This window comes from Equus caballus, chromosome 6, assembly GCF_041296265.1.
Source record: "Equus caballus isolate H_3958 breed thoroughbred chromosome 6, TB-T2T, whole genome shotgun sequence".
NCBI classification, from domain to species: domain Eukaryota; kingdom Metazoa; phylum Chordata; class Mammalia; order Perissodactyla; family Equidae; genus Equus; species Equus caballus.
The window spans coordinates 576,643-592,659 of NC_091689.1; the positions used below are offsets into that span (position 1 = coordinate 576,643).

At 40.2% G+C, this 16,017-nt stretch overlaps 1 protein-coding gene across 36 annotated transcripts in view; it reads left to right on the top strand.

Moving 5' to 3' along the window:
- Nucleotides 1-16,017, top strand: part of UNC80 (unc-80 homolog, NALCN channel complex subunit) — a 218,145-nt gene that overhangs the window by 44,052 nt on the left and 158,076 nt on the right. For 18 of the 36 annotated variants that reach the window (XR_011439827.1, XR_011439828.1, XM_023642229.2 and 15 more), the window contains exons 11-16: nucleotides 116-292; nucleotides 1,261-1,529; nucleotides 2,584-2,952; nucleotides 7,908-8,054; nucleotides 11,963-12,110; nucleotides 14,165-14,313. Coding sequence is in view for 34 of the 36 variants with exons in the window: in XM_023642229.2 (XP_023497997.2) it covers nucleotides 116-292; nucleotides 1,261-1,529; nucleotides 2,584-2,952; nucleotides 7,908-8,054; nucleotides 11,963-12,110; nucleotides 14,165-14,313 (1,259 nt within the window). In the remaining 2 variants the exon portion in view is untranslated. The remainder of the gene's footprint in view (nucleotides 1-115; nucleotides 293-1,260; nucleotides 1,530-2,583; nucleotides 2,953-7,907; nucleotides 8,055-11,962; nucleotides 12,111-14,164; nucleotides 14,314-16,017) is intronic. The other 18 variants (XM_070270412.1, XM_070270422.1, XM_070270426.1 and 15 more) reach the window with 3 other exon arrangements.

The following is a 16,017-nucleotide window of genomic DNA, read 5'->3' on the forward strand; positions in this document are numbered from 1 at the left end:
CTCACGCACTTGGTAACATCCCTTCACGCTCACTGCTGTCCTTTGGAAAGACAGGATCTCAGCAGAGAATATTTCAGGTTTTCCAACCGTTTTGTGGTGCCCTTGTTCACCTCAGGGAAATTTACCCGGCGGGGCAGTTCGGACGCAGCCACGGAGATGGAGAGCCTGAGCGCCAGGCACTCCCATTCTCATCACACCCTGGTGAGTGACCTGCCAGATCACTCCAACAGTCACGGAGAAAATACTCTCAAGGAAGGTGGGTCGGAGGCGGCACCTGCAGGCGGGAGTTCAGGTTCCTTTTCCTGTTTCCTGTTTTTACTCCATGTTCCATTTTCATTGTAATCTGGTTCTTTGTGCTTTTTGAAAACTTGCCTTCATGTATTGCATTGCTTGGTAATTTACTTGTGAACCATTCTTAGAATTTCCTTCATAGCAAGAGCTATTTGACAGCACACGGTGAGCGCCATATCTTTCAGAGGGAAAGCAAGGGCAAGTGATTCATGTTTGTTTTCAAGAGGTCGTGGACCCACAGGGCTAGGAGAGTCATGGAGGGCAACCAGGTTCGGGACTTTGTCCCCCTCTGTGATGTCCCTCTGAAGGCTTGTCCACCTTTGGCAGAGGAAGGTCATTGCCTTCTAAGGCCACTGATTCCTTTTTCATACAGCTGGTATTTCAGATAAGCACCTTGTGTGCTTCATGTGGAGCAAACGTGTCTGTGGGTGGGATCCAAGATGAGTTCTTAATCTGTGCTCCTAACCTGTGAGCATCAGTTTAATCTCTCCTTCCCCTGGACTATTTTCAAGTATTTGATGACATCTATTAGTTACCACTGCAAATTTATGTTCTATTACTCTCAAGCAAATGAGAAAAAAATTCTTCTTGTTTATTATTGCTTAAATATGCTAGATAAAATAAAATATTTTACCTGCCACAAACTTGTGGGAAAATGCTTCAACTAAGCTAGTTTAACTATATCATAGGGTCTGTCATTCAACAGTGTGTAAAATCTACCTATTAGACAAAAGTTCAATTCTAGCCTGGGTCTTAAGGAAGCCAGTTGGAATTCACATTTTCCATAACATTCATTATTTATCAGATATTACATGGCCTGCCACAGTTCCATGGGAGTTGAGAATAGCTTTGAGAATGTCAAATATCTGCAAAAGCTACAGCTGTGATTGTGGTCATGATCGTATAACTGTCCAACACGATGTCGCAGGTGAAGATGGGAAAACTAAGTCGTTGCTTTCCTTTCATTAGTGCGATCCCAGATCTCCACTATCACAGTCGCGACCTTCAACACCACGCTGGCGTCGTTCAACGTAGGCTACGCAGACTTCTTCAGTGAGCATATGAGGAAGCTCTGCAACCAGGTGCCTATCCCTGAGATGCCACATGAACCCCTGGCCTGTGCAAACCTGCCTCGGAGCCTCACAGACTCCTGCATAAACTACAGCTACTTGGAGGACACAGAACATACTGATGGGACCAGTAACTTTGTCCACAAGAACGGCATGCTTGATCTTTCTGTAAGGAGCAAGAGTTTCTCTTAATGAAGCTTGAAAGATACTGATTCTTTGGTCCAGTTTTTACAATGCTGGGTAAAATGGGCATATGGTTTCTCATAAATGTTGACCCTTACAGTGGAAAACTACCCATATGAAAAATTTTACAAGTGTGTTAACCATCTCAGATACATTTTTTTCAAGCATTACATTACATTTGATCTGATTTCAAAATATTTCTATAATCCAAAAACATTAATGAATCCTGAGTACACATATATAAATATAGGTAAATGTGTGTTTGCTAAGGCCCTTTTTTCTAGAGTGAAAGTGAAAGGTTCTCAGTTTATTTCTTTTTGTTGTATAAGCAACATGACTGCAAACCTCCTGTGTAGCAGCAAAAAATGATTAAAGTCCATTAAAAGATTTAAATTTGCATTCTCAAGAGTGCCTGTGTTGATTATACTTATTAACATATGTAAGCGTTGTTATATATTACAGTTATATTTCACAAAATTTTTTATTTCACATTAGGGAAGCTGGCTCAGCAAATAATTTAAAATATTAAAATCAATAAAAAGACATAATTTAAACATGCAAATATTTTGCATTTAAAATTGCAGTGTAAATAATGATACAATTGTGAATGCACAAAAATTTCTCTTTTATGTGCATAAGAAAGGCATTGTTCTATATCCAATATTGGTGGCAGAGGATTAAAACACTTCAGTTTAAAAAGTCAGTTGCACAAGTTTCCATTTGGGCAAATAATTACTTTCCCGTTAATTCACTATGCTTCAGTATCCCCATTAACTGTCTATTACGGCAAGTTTTAGAATACTTAAATGAGATAACACACATGTACATTTTTAATTCTTTAGATGACTTGTACTCTATATTAAGCATGTACACAAGGTCCTGATGCAGTTTAGGAACATCTGAAAATTACCTCATTTATTTATGCTTAAGTGCGTAGAACAGCCTAAAGGGAATAGATTAAACAGAATAACCAAAGCTATTTAGGAAGAGGCAGTGCCAGTAACTTAATCACCCTCTGTTTATCCTTGTCTTCCTGCAGGTGGTCCTGAAGGCTGTTTATCTTGTCCTTAACCATGACATCAGTTCTCGCATCTGTGATGTGGCGCTCAACATTGTTGAGTGCTTGCTTCAACTTGGGGTGGTGCCCTGTGTAGAAAAGAACAGAAAGAAGACTGAAAAGAAAGAAAATGAGACTGTGGAAAAAAGACCAAGTGAGGGAACTTTCCAATTCAAAGGAGTATCTGGAAGTTCCTCCTGTGGATTTGGGGGCCCTTCAGTTGGTGGAGCTGGCGATGGTGGAGGAGAAGAAGGAGGAGGTGGAGATGGAGGAGGTGGAGGAGGTGATGGAGGAGGAGGTGGAGGAGGTGGAGGTGGCCCTTATGAGAAGAACGATAAGAACCAAGAGAAGGTATGACTGAACCACCTTCTGCATCCTCATGAAATGTTGCTCCTAAGTTCTTTCCAGGGCTTGCTTGTCAGCAAATTATTGACTCAGAACAGCAGCTGGTTGCTAGAGCAAGAAAGTGGTGAGTCTAGAAATCTCTTTGTTAGCTTCTCAGCAGGCATTTGGAGAAACAGATGAAACTGTATTCTAAATTCAAAAACCATTGCCATCCAAGCACTATTAGAGCTAATTTCCAGGTCATGTTATTTCTGCGAGAGAACATCTTATATATACTATATTGCCATAATTCTCAGTCTGCCACAAAGGATATCCTCTTTCTCAAGACTTTCAGGGTCTGACCTAATTGAACAGCATTTTAGTCTTCTCAGGCTACCACAACAAATACCATAGACTAGGTGTCTTAAACAATAGAAATTTATTTCTCACAGTTCAAGAGGCTGAGAAGTCCAACATTAAGGTGCCAGAAAGGTAGGTTTCATTTTGAAGCCTCTTCTTGTGGCTTGTAGGTGGCTGCCATCTTGCTGTGTGCTCACATGGCCTCTTTTTACTCTGTGCAGAGAGAGAGAGAGCAAGCTCTCTGGTGTCCCTTCTTAGAAGGGCACTAATCCCATTGGACCAGGCCTCCAGCCTCACAACCTCATCTAATCCTAATTATCTTCCAAAGGCCACGTCTCCAGTAAGCTCACGTTGGAGCCAGGGCTTCAGCATATGAATTTGGGAGAGACACAAACATTCTGTCCATAACAGATAATATAATTTTTCCTCAAGATAAAGTTATTTCTTTTGATCTAAGAAACACATTTTTTGGTAGCCAGCTTCAATCACAGTTAAGGAAGAATTTTGTTTGGTTAGTTGGTTGGTTTATTGGTGTTGGTTTGGAAGACCAGCTTTGGTCCTGTCATGTCTCAATGTGTCACATCCCCATATCTTTAGCTTTCTTATTATTGACGTTCCTGAATTTAATTCCCTTTTCCTGAGCATCACCTGGTTTATGATCTCTGCACTTAACAACAGTAATTAGTTTTCTCCTTTAATTTGGGTTTTAAATAAGAATTATCACAGTTTAACTTCACATAACTTATACTGATTTGAATTTGGGGTTTTAGTTGGAAAATGCTGTTAGGAAATTGAAATCAACAAAAGATTTGAATGTCTAACAAGTGACAATCTACACATCAGGTCAGGTGTTGACAACTGTAAGGTTTCACTGTGCTGAGTTCTGCCAGCTACATAGTATCTAAACTATAAGTTGTTCATTTTTTTCTTACATTTCATACATTTCTTTCCGGTCCCTCTTGATGTATATCTAGTGTGCATTTATCATGTTTCTTCATTTCTTTATCTACATATATCTTCCCAGTATTCATGGACTCTGATCCAAATATTCCTGCCCCAATATTGTTGGGTTCCTGAACCTTCTCTTTAGGATTTTCTTCTCCTGCCATAATCATGTATATGTTATTTTTTTGTTCTAATAGAACCTTCTGGTGCTTAAGATTCCCAGCTTCTTACCTCCCCATCCATCACTGAAGACAATCCAAGGAGAGTCAGATCTCACCTTAGATGAAAATTATCTAAATGATGGTACAGATCACACGGGATTTCCTCTTGGATTCTAAGATCTAAGGGATCGTGCAGTCAACTGTTATGTAGGAATTAGCAAACAAATACAAATTATAAGGACCAAATTTATAAACACAGCAAATGGTGAGATTCTCACTAAATTTCCAATCTTTACATATCAATCTAGGCTGGCCACTCAAAGAGATAATAGATGATACTATGCCCATCATAATATTCAAGGGAAAATATAAAGAAAAAATAAAAGAGAGTTGTGAAATTTTGATAAGCTTTTATCAGTAAAGCTTAGATATTCAAACTAAATTGATGAGGGTCTTGTTATGTATCCCAAGGATCTCTGAGGTTCATAATTAGTATTTTGTTTTTAGTTCTAAAATTTTAGTTCTAAAATTTAAAGGTAGTATTTTCATTTAATTTCTTACAGTGTCTTGCCTATTTAAAATCTAGGTATTGTACTAAATACTTGATAATATAAATGTTATTTGACCAAAGTTATCACTTTTGATTAGTATGAGTTTTTGTGGGGGTTTTTTGAGGAAGATTAGCCCTGAGCTAACGTCTGTTGCCAATCCTCTTTTTGCTGAGGGAGACTGGCCCTGAGCTGACATCCCCGCCCATCTTCCTCTACTTTATACGTGGAATGCCTGCCGCAGCATGGCTTGCCAAGTGGTGCCATGTCTGCACCTGGGATCCAAAGCGGAATGTGCACACTTAACCGCTGCACCACCCGGCCGGCCCCAGTATGAGATTTTTTAAAAAGTCAGATTACATGGTCTCCAAAACAGCCATCAAGATGCTTTGTAGTTAGTTCTACAGAATAATATTCTTTGTAGTACAAAGAATTTATAAAATAAAACCTATGTGTTATATTTGTGATTCACATGGGTCTGTTCTGCCCCAAACCCATCGGTTATTTTCAGTGGAATCAGAGAGTTTATCTCATTTTGCAACCTAGTAACACCAGAAGCATGGGGAATTGATTAATTCAGGCAGGAAGATGTAATTTCTAGTTCTATATTTGCCACTAACTAGGACTGAGAGCTTGAAATGTTATTTAATATCTGTCCTGATTTCTGCTGGCGGCTTGATACGTTTTTCTGAATACCTCCTGTGAGAGGAACGGAAATCCCAAGGACATCTGAAGCTCTAAAGAAACACAAACCTGAATAGATATTTACAAAGAGCTTCTGGAGCTAGAAATTTTTTTAAAGGAACACATAGTAATTTAAAAATGTATGTAAACCAATCTTCCAAATCAGCACTTACCCAGGGTGACCTTTTCTGAGGCATTACTGCCGCTGGCTGTGCAGTCTGTGCACCACACAACGCCCCAGGCTGTGTGGCCGGGAGGGACTGGAATCCGGTACAAGCTCTGCCCACCGAGTTGTTCACCCACGGGCTGCATCTCCTAAGAAGGTTCGCCTTTTTCTGATTCTTCCCCGCCAAGGAGTGCCTCTTCTCACTTGCACAAAGTTGCTGCAAAGGATAGCAGTGCCCACACCTAGAAATCATAATTAACATTGGTTTTGTGATTATCATGTGCCTTACATGTTTTGATTCATTTTATTGTCAACTCTATGAGATAAGTAGTAGTATGATTTCAATTTTGTAGGGCACAGAGTGGTTAAGTAGCTTGCCCAAGGTCATGGAGCTAACATTTTAATCCAACTAAAACATCTCTGAATTGGTATAGATTAACGCAAATATACATAAATAAATAAATATAGATAAGTTTGAGTCTTCTGTTTGCAACCATCTGAGCTGTAGCGTTCCCAGGAACAGACTCAGCCATGGAGGTATGTGTGCAGGAGGTTCACTGGGATGTCCTTTCAGGATCAACATGTGTGAGCTGTAGAAGCAGCAGGATGGGGCAGAGGGAGAAGCTGAACCACCACACAGTTGCAACAGAGGCCTTAGCCTGTCACACAGGGAGCTCTGGAGCTGGATGGCTCTTCACAGTAATCCTGAGGTGAAGTAAGGGAGCCCACGTTTATCCCCTCCATGCTTTATGCCTCTGATCTGCCATTGGAGGCAGACTGCTTCCGGGAAGAGAGCAGAACCGTGGGTAAGGGGAATGCCTGGAGAGGACCTCAGCTGAGAGCTGTTGGCCATCAATACTCCCAGCAGCTCAGAGAGTGAATGCTTCAGTCCTGAAGGGAGAATCGCTGAGGTTCAGCACCATGTGCGCTTCATGAGCCTATAGATTAGCAAAGGAGGACCAACTTCATAATTCTAGGGGAGGAGAGAGTCTACCCTACCGCATATGGCACATGATGATGTCTGGATAACTCACATCCCTTTCACACCCTACTCACACATCTTTCTATGTGTGTGGCCCCAAGGTTTATGTGTTGACCTGATCATATGACTCTGGAAAAGCCCTTCACAATTTATAGAGCAATTCTTATCCATTATTTCATTTGTTCTGTATAGTAAACCAATGAAGTAAGAAGGGAAGCTATTAGGATCTTCAATACACAGATGAAGAAACTAAAACACAGAGATATTCATTAACTTATGTAACATCATATGCAGTTAAGGAACAGGAGCTGGAATCTCAGGTCCACGGTGTATGTGCTAATAGCGGAATCCAGCTAGAAGGACTGAGGAAGTTTGAAGTAATGGCACTCCCACATTGGGATCTGCATCATTCCTTGGCAATGGCTTCCTTATGCTTCTCTGGAAATAATTCAAGGAAGTTCATTTTTCTGGAAGCAGTGCTCTCCACTAACAAGGATTAAATGGGGCAAAAGGGGATGATAACAGTTCTCATAACGCACTGGGGAGGGCTTCCTATTCTACCTCAAAGGAAAAATCAAACGGAATGTTTACAAATGTCTTTATATTCTCACTTTGCTTGTGCTTGGGTGTTACAATACAGTGAAAAGTAGAAAAATTCTTTGAAAATGTCAGAAATTGCCATGAAATTTCAAAGTTCCAGACTTTGATCAGTTTCAGAAATTTAGTATTAATCCTTGCCTGATGGTGTTATCCGAAGCCTGCTGATGAGGTAACTTCCGGTAAGGTCTGTTTGCCTTCATCACTGATAGTCCCCACTGTCTGTCTCTAGGCATTTGTTCTGATAGTCCAACAAGGGTGTGAAAGAATGTCTTCTAAGAAAGAGGTCTGCATTCCTATCCTTTAGCACTACAGAGTGTTCAAAATGCATAGACTTTTTTCTTTCTTTTAAATCACATTCTAGACTTTAGGGAAGTTAGTTTGCTTATTGAGCCCTTGACAATTCTATTTCCCAAATTGTAGGTAGTCATTGTAAAACGTGTAAATTTGGTTTAATATTAAAATAGAATCTTAGTAGCAAAAGAACCTTAGTGACTAAGTCAACAAACTTCTCTTCCTTTCTCGTTCGTGGGTACTAGGATGAAAGTACACCTGTAAGCAACCATAGGCTTGCTCTCACCATGCTCATCAAAATAGTGAAGTCTTTGGGATGTGCCTATGGTTGCGGAGAAGGACACCGAGGGCTCTCTGGAGATCGTCTGAGACACCAGGTATTCCGGGAGAATGTAAGAGAATTAAAGTAGATTCCATTTCCTCTCCCTCTTCCCTCCCTCCAATTTAGGAATGAGTCCTTTGACAATGAGGGTCAGTGTTCCCTGCAAAATATTGTACTTAATAGGGGTAATTAATTCAGTCTTGGGGTGGGAGGATTCCCACAAGATATCTCAAGACATCTAAAACCTCAGCTTAGGAAAGTTTAATTGGGAAAACACTACTGCCTCCTGCCCTAGGGCAGGCCAACTCTCAGTTGGTGAAAGGGTGTAAAATTGGAATGTGTGAATTATAGTTTGAAAGACTTTGCAAAGATGAATACATTTAGCAAGCTTCCAATGGTCTGTGACAAATGACTTTTTAATCACCCACCAGGGTACCGTAGAAGCATATTTTATGTTAGAGAAAGGGGTCAAAGTTTAGAGCTTAGTTTGTTCTTCTTATTTAGATATGGAAAATGGCCCTTATTGGGACAAAACAGGACTGGAAAAGTAGCCAGTCATTTACTGGCTGCTTTGAGAATGAACCTTGACTTCTAAATATTTGAGATCGTGTCCCTTTGAACTGTGTGAAACTTGAAACTCTGCATTTGAGCTTGCAAAACATAATTCCATAATGGAACCTGGTCCTATTCCAGCTCATTTTCGTTTGCTTCTACTGATTGCTGCTTTTCCTTTCAGATTTGAGCAATAACCCACCTCCACAAGTCCAAGCTGGGACAGTTGTCTCATGTGCACGATTGAATTGAAATCATAAGAAAATACTGTCTTAAAAATAAGGGTTTGATGCAAATTTGAGTCCAGGAAACGCTTTGGCGTATCTTAGCAGAGTTTTAGGATCATGTCAAAATCTAATGCCAGCGCATTTTTCTGTGGTATTAGGTTTTGTCTTGAAATGTTCACACAGTATTAGCATGCTGGGTTTCTGAATCATCATCTACCTATCCATCCACCTATCTATCCTTCTCTCTTTCTTTTATATTTTATTATGTTGTATTATAATGGTTTATTATATGTATATGGGGGGGTTATATTCATAGTAATTCAATTCTACATTTTGAAACTTGAAAACTCGGACCAAGATCTGGATTTTGAGGCCAAAAATTTAAAAAATCAAAATAATAATTAATAAGGCAATAGCAAGCTGACATTGCCCCAATCTTTGCATATGTTTATGTGATTTTTGATCTTTGATTTTTATTCTATCACAATATGAACAAATGCCTTTCAGGCTAAAACCACAGCATTCCTCATACTGAAGACCAATTCTGTGAAATTAAACAGTAAAATATAATAAAAAGTGCCATGCTTTAACTGGAGGTATAAACTGGCTCTGACACCAGAACCTATCTTTATAAACTTGGAGAAAGTAGGGCTAGTCGGATCAGAAGCCACTTGGCAGGCCGTTGTTACTGCTTAGTTCACTGCACTTTCCTCTCTAAGAGTTCTGAACATTTCCCATCAGGATGTCCTGACAGTTTTCTGCCTTCCTTCTGAGCTTTCTTGACCTACATGGCAACTCCTCCAGTATCTTGTAGCCCAGTCTAATATTCATTAAAAGGATTATATTTGCTTGTCCATATTTAGTAAACACATTGTCCAAGAGATTTAAATTTGAGAAATTTCTCCTGGGAATGTCTAACTCAAGAAACTAGACATTTCCAGACTTCTCTAGCATTGGACTTTCAGAAGTTAACTTTTAAGATATTAAGAATACTTCTTACCTCTACCAGATCAGGTCAGGTCTTCTATTCTTCTATATGTCTTCTTTTTTTTAAGAAACAGAAGATTATTGTGATGATATTCGTCAAAGTGCCTAGCAATTCCAGTATGTGTTTCCTAGATTAATTTAATCTTTAGCTGGTAGTTCCAAATTATTGAAAGAGAATTCGCTCTTAAACAGTTTTATATTTCTTGGAGAAGTTTAGAATATTCATTCAGAATCAAAATACTTAATGTTTGATATTCTGTTTCTCACTTATACCTCCCGTTGAACTCATTCAGACACTCTAATAGCCTCTAAAGAGTAGATTTGAAACTCTGCCTTTTTGGGTATATTTTATAGAGAAGATAAGGGAATTTGTACTTCAGGGCTTTCCAACCCAGAATTTTAAAGTGCTTTGTAAATACTGCAATGAAGATCTTCACAAATTCTTTATGGAATGATAATTAAATACTTCATGCAGGACACATTTTCTCTAAGTGCTTTGCCAACTTCATTTTACAGCAAGCAGCATTTATTTTGTAAGAAAAAAAAATGAGCTTGCTTAAGATTTAGCAACTAGGAACCTCTCTGGAATAAAAACACCTCATTTCCCAATCTTCTAGGACCTAGTAAAGGAAGAATGAAAAGAAAAAATCAATCCACTTGACTTTGTGATACAGATGGAAGATTATAAAAAGGTCATACCAAGAAGCCTATTGCTAATTCCAAGTTTCAGCCTTTTAGAATCTTTCTTTTTCCTCTCAAAATTTCCAAGAATCTTTCTCTGGGCCTTGATTTGTCAAAGTTATGTAACTTAAATTTTCTTCTGGCCCACCTCATTAGGTCTCAGTTCTCAGGAATTGCCTTCCCTAAGCTGACCTCCATGCTTATACCAGGTTGCCCAAAATTCTCTGTCATGATTAAGGTGGTCCTCACCCAGCCACCCCTTCTTTCTTGGTCCTTAGCCCTTTCCCTTCAACCCAGAGTCCTCTCCTGTTCTTTCTCCATTTCATTCCATTGTTATGGACTTTCTTGTATCTCTTTTATGCAGAATTTGTCTTAAGATATCAACTACTCTCTATTATCAGTCATCTTACGTCCTTTTTGGAAATGGGTAATATCTAAATACATTTTCCTCTGAACTATTCATGAGACTACTATATCATAGGAGAAATAACCACTATGAGGAGGCAAGACCCTGACTTCTAATTTTAGCTCTCCCGTGGAACTTGCTATATCAACTTGGACAAAGTACTTGACTTTTTTGAGCCTCAATTTCCACCACTCTGATATAGGGGTACTCATCAAATCACAGAGAGGTGTGAAAGTCAAATGTTGTTATGCACTTACAAGCAAGAAACATGTTTTAAACAGGAAAGCACTGCACAGATGTGAATTTTTGCTCAATGGTAGGAGAGGGCTAGGAGGCCCCCAGTGATCCCAGGTAGTGTCAGGGCATTCTGTCTGTGGCCTTCTGCAGCCAGTGACTAGACTAATTGTTCTGATGGTGGAGATTATCCCCTTTTCCTTTGCCAGATGGCAAAATTATTTGCTGGATTGTAACAAATATAATTTTGAGTAGCAGGGTCTAACCAATGATCACTTGTTTCTCATGTCCATAAGGCCAACTTCTATTTAAATACCAAACTTGCATATTCAAATGCAGACACATAAATAAACAAACTAGACTTGTCTTTATTTTATGCCTCTTCTATGTTTCAAGGATCTTTCTCTCCTAGCTATACAAGAAGACTCTGGATCCCCACTTCCTAGAACCCTCTCGCCTCCTCCATTAAATCTGCTTCAGTTCAGAGTAGCGGTGCATGAGCATGGCATGCTCCCCCGCACTGCACAAACCCTTTGAGGTTTTCTAAACCTGGATTACCAATCTTATCACCTACTTAAACTTTACACTTTGAGCTTTTTTCGTTGAGATCTTAAAGTCTTGATCTTGGTGAAAATACTGAACTTCTGGCATCAGCATTAGACCTTAGCTTTGGGTTTTTCCTAAAGCAGCCCTTCTCAGAGTCAGCTCCCTCGTACTGCTCAGCTTGTGTGCCCACTTCTTACTCAGACAAGAGGGGCTAGCAAGGTTGGCCAACACCAGCTGGCAGGATGGATGGAAGCCTTTGCCTTCTGAAGGCTTCTATCTCAGACTCATGGTCTCCCAGCTTAAGCTGGTACCTGTGACTTTTTCACTTTTCTTCCTTCATTGCAGGCCCAGAACTGCCTCACTAAGCTCTACAAGCTAGATAAGATGCAGTTTCGACAGACCATGAGAGACTATGTGAACAAGGACTCTCTGAATAATGTAGTGGACTTCTTGCATGCTTTGCTAGGCTTTTGTATGGAGCCCGTCACTGACAGTAAGTAAAGCTGCGCCAGGTTCCAGGAGAAATCATGGTGAGGTGAGGCAGGCAGAGATTCAGGGGCGCACTAAATTTGTGGGGATAGAATTTAGAGGAAAAGATACCTCTGTGTGTGTGTGTATAATAGACTATAAGCAAGAGAAGCTTGCACATCATCTTTCATGACACACTTTGGAGCTTTCTGAGGACAGCTTACCTCAGCAAATGGGAATTTGGGAAAGCTGTGGCATCCTCACCGTTAGCCCCCAATCCTTACACTACCACACATGGAACTCCTCTCTCCCTCATATGACCTTCTGTTGTAGGACACAGGAGGCAGAGGTCAAGGAGCAAGGGAGTATATTCCTTAGTTCAACAAATATGACATGAGTTCCTATTATGTGCCAGGCACAGTGCTGGGAGATTTGTTTCACAAAATAAAACAGGAAAGAAAAAAATATGTAAATGTAGCAGTAACACAATTTTGATATACACATACACACATATATACTGATGGGTTTTTTAAACAGGTAAATGAATTGATAGATAGACCACAAACGATTTTATAGCTACGTTGCTTCAAGAGAACTCCAGTATAGAGACCTGTGTCATAGGGGGCGACCAGCGAACTCCAAATGCATCCAGAATAAACCAAACACCTTCAATACCACTTGAATGTAAATGCAGTAATGAAATGAAAGTGATGCGTGAAGCCCGAGTTGAGTAAAATATGCGTTTTAATTAGAGCCTGGAAGAAATAGCTTCTTAGCCTAGGCTTTTACTGTTTGCATATGTGTGATAGTAGTTGATTAATTTATAATGAAGATATAGTTGATGGATTTAGAAGGAGTTTTCCTGTTTGTATCCCAGGCTTTATTATTTATTCACATTAAAATAAAATATTGTTCCTCCATATAACCCCTGAAATAACGTGTGTTATCAAAGTTGTTTTAAACTAAGCACATTATAAACTAACGATGAAGTGAGAATTGTAACTGAGATACTGCAAGAGAAGTTCTTGATTACAAACTATTTTTTTTCTCTTTTTTAAGCTATTTGAGATGGAAACTATAAGCATAGACTGAAACATTTCTTTCTGTAATGTAAAATCTAGAGATAAGCCCCTGCCAGTTAACACAGACAGTGAGAGGCTGGTAAGAAGGTGTGTTTTTTAAGGTGATGGATTCCTGCTGGGATTCTTGGGGAGTGGAAAGGGCCAGACACACAGGGCCCCATCTGACCAGTTTTGGAGCTGCACGTCCCCTGCCCCCACAGTCCAAGGTGGCTCACCAGCCATGAGGAATCCTCTGGCAAGGCCACAGATTACCTAATGTGTCCCCTACAAAAGGTCCATGGATCTGTGAGAAACTAGTGTAAAATGCCACCAAGAGTGATGGCCTCAGGTCACTGGCATTTCATGGTGAGTGAGTTAGAAGGAGGTGGCTCTGAGAGAGGTCGTAGGTTTTCCTTCTGTATGCCCGAAGCGTCTCTGGAAGCAAGAAGCTGCTGGACATCCTGTGCAGCTCTTGGCAGGACTCGGTCTCCCTTTGGTTTCCAGGGTGGACGTGAATTCCCATCTCTTCCCTCCCCCTGCCCAGCTCAGCTGGTCAGCCCCACCTCACTCCACTTCTGACCGACCCAACGATTTCCACTGAGAAGCCAGCATCCTCACCACCAAAAAGGTTAAGTCAAATAAATTCTTTCTCCAGTGAGGGACCATTTAGTAGATCATTTTTTTAAAGTGATCACCTATTTGAAAACTACTCTAGATCTAAAAGTCTTTCTTAGGGTCAACAGTTGATTCTCTCCCTTTTTTTTTTTTGGCTAAGATTTGTCGATTGAAACATTCCACAAAGCAACGAAACATGCCACAGTCAAGACTCCGAAGGAGACTCGGAGTGGCTTGTCTCCAAGTCCGCATAGAGATTATTAAACCAGGGCCATCTTGAATCCTCTGTTTCTGTATTTTGTATAGCCCTTCACTAATTCCTGGGTGCCAAGTACTTCATTACTTCCTTAAACTGTGTAGCCTAATGGAAATGTTGCCTTTAATTGGTGCCTTTGCATTCCAGACAAGGCTGGGTTTGGAAATAACTTCACCACGGTGGACAACAAATCCACAGCCCAAAATGTGGAAGGCATTGTCGTCAGTGCCATGTTTAAATCCCTCATCACACGCTGCGCTTCAACCACACATGAATTGCACAGCCCCGAGAATCTGGTGAGAAGCTCACCTCTTCCTCCCACAGGAGTTCTCAGTCTCTGCTCGGAAACCAGTTCCCATGTCGTGGTCATGAGAAAGACAAGTTGAAGTCTAAAAGTCTGCACTTGCAAGTTAAAATATCTATTTTCCCATTGTCACCAGTAACTCACAGTGGAAGCTCAGCAACACATTATTTCTCCTCCTTGCTACTTGTTATCCTCCCTGCAGATTGACTTGTCTTCCTCTTCCATCTCAGAAGGGTGGTGGTTGGTACTTTGAGCCCTTCAGAAGGAAGGTATTAGAGCACAGCATGTTGGCTCATGAAATATTAAAGAATGTTATACCAAGCATTTTTTGAAACCATGCTTACTTTAAAAGTTAATGCAGATATGCCACTGAAATTGGTTTTGTTTTCTTTTATCGAACACTGTAATCTTTTAGCTGCTCTTCATAAAAGACTGTGTTAATTAAACCACCGAAACCACAGGTAGAGAAAGCCAGGCTATAAAAGGTTAGTGCTTAATTGCTACCAAGGAGATTGTGGTTTGAGATATTAAAATGTAGATTAAGCCTGACAAATCTGAATCAGATTTGTCCCCACATGGATTCAGGTCTCTCTGGCGGGTAAAGGAGGATTTCTCTATCTTACTAATCTCTTAGATGTTATGACTCCTATACAGAAATCAGCCCATTTACACATATGGACACTATCTGCTCATCTACCTCAATCAAGGAAATGATTTTAAGCTATTCTAAACCATGGAAACTATTCGCTTAACTTCAGATAAACAGAATAAAACCCCAAGCCAAAGGAAATTTAATTTTGCTCGTTGTTGCAGCCAGCCCAGCAAGGTTCTTGGAGCTTAAGAGTAACATGGGTGCCATCCATGCATTCAATTTGGTCATGGAAAGAAGTAATTTGACAAGTTGGTTATAATATGTGTGAGCTCTTATAAATGTTAGCCTACAAACTCATGTGTAGAAGAAATACTGTATTTCTTATTTTCTTTAAATCATCTGAAGTTTGACTTTGAACTCCCATTGTACCAGAAGGACTGGAAGCTGAACCTTAGTCATTTTTGTGTTTCCCCACTTCACATGGGGGTGCAGAGATGCCCAAGTCTCAGATAGGACTTGGGACCTGCAGAGGCTCCATGGGTTTTGATCATCAGTCCACCCATACTATTTTGCACAGTGTTCTGTGCTGTGTGCTTAGCACTGGGCACTCCTAAGTGCTAAACTCCTAAGTTAGTTTGCAACCCTTGCTCTTCGAGGCCTTGCCTTCCTTGGAAGTGCCACCAAAGAGCAGAGTGAGGGCACAGGGCCTTGCTGACCACAGGACCCAAGGGACACTCTTTCCATGTTTTCCTCAGTGGCCCTTCCTTCTGCTTTTCTAAAGATCATCCGCATAATTGTCACAGTGATCCTAGGTTTTGAAACCCAAAGCTATCAAGGTAAGTGTTTTTTAGGCTCTGTGTTCTGCTTTGCCGTGAATCTTTTCCTAAGGCGAAGAAAACAGTAACCACTTTCCTAGAGAGGGAGCAGATGGGGGAAATGCTGAGTGCAAAGCTTAATATTCCCTCAAAAAAGTCCTGTGTATATTTTTAAATGTTGAATCACCAATATATTGGTTTTAATAGTCCTGCATTGTCTTAAGTTCATAGTCAAGTTGATGTACAAATGGGCTGCAATATGCATATTATTTGTTATATCTGTCCTGCA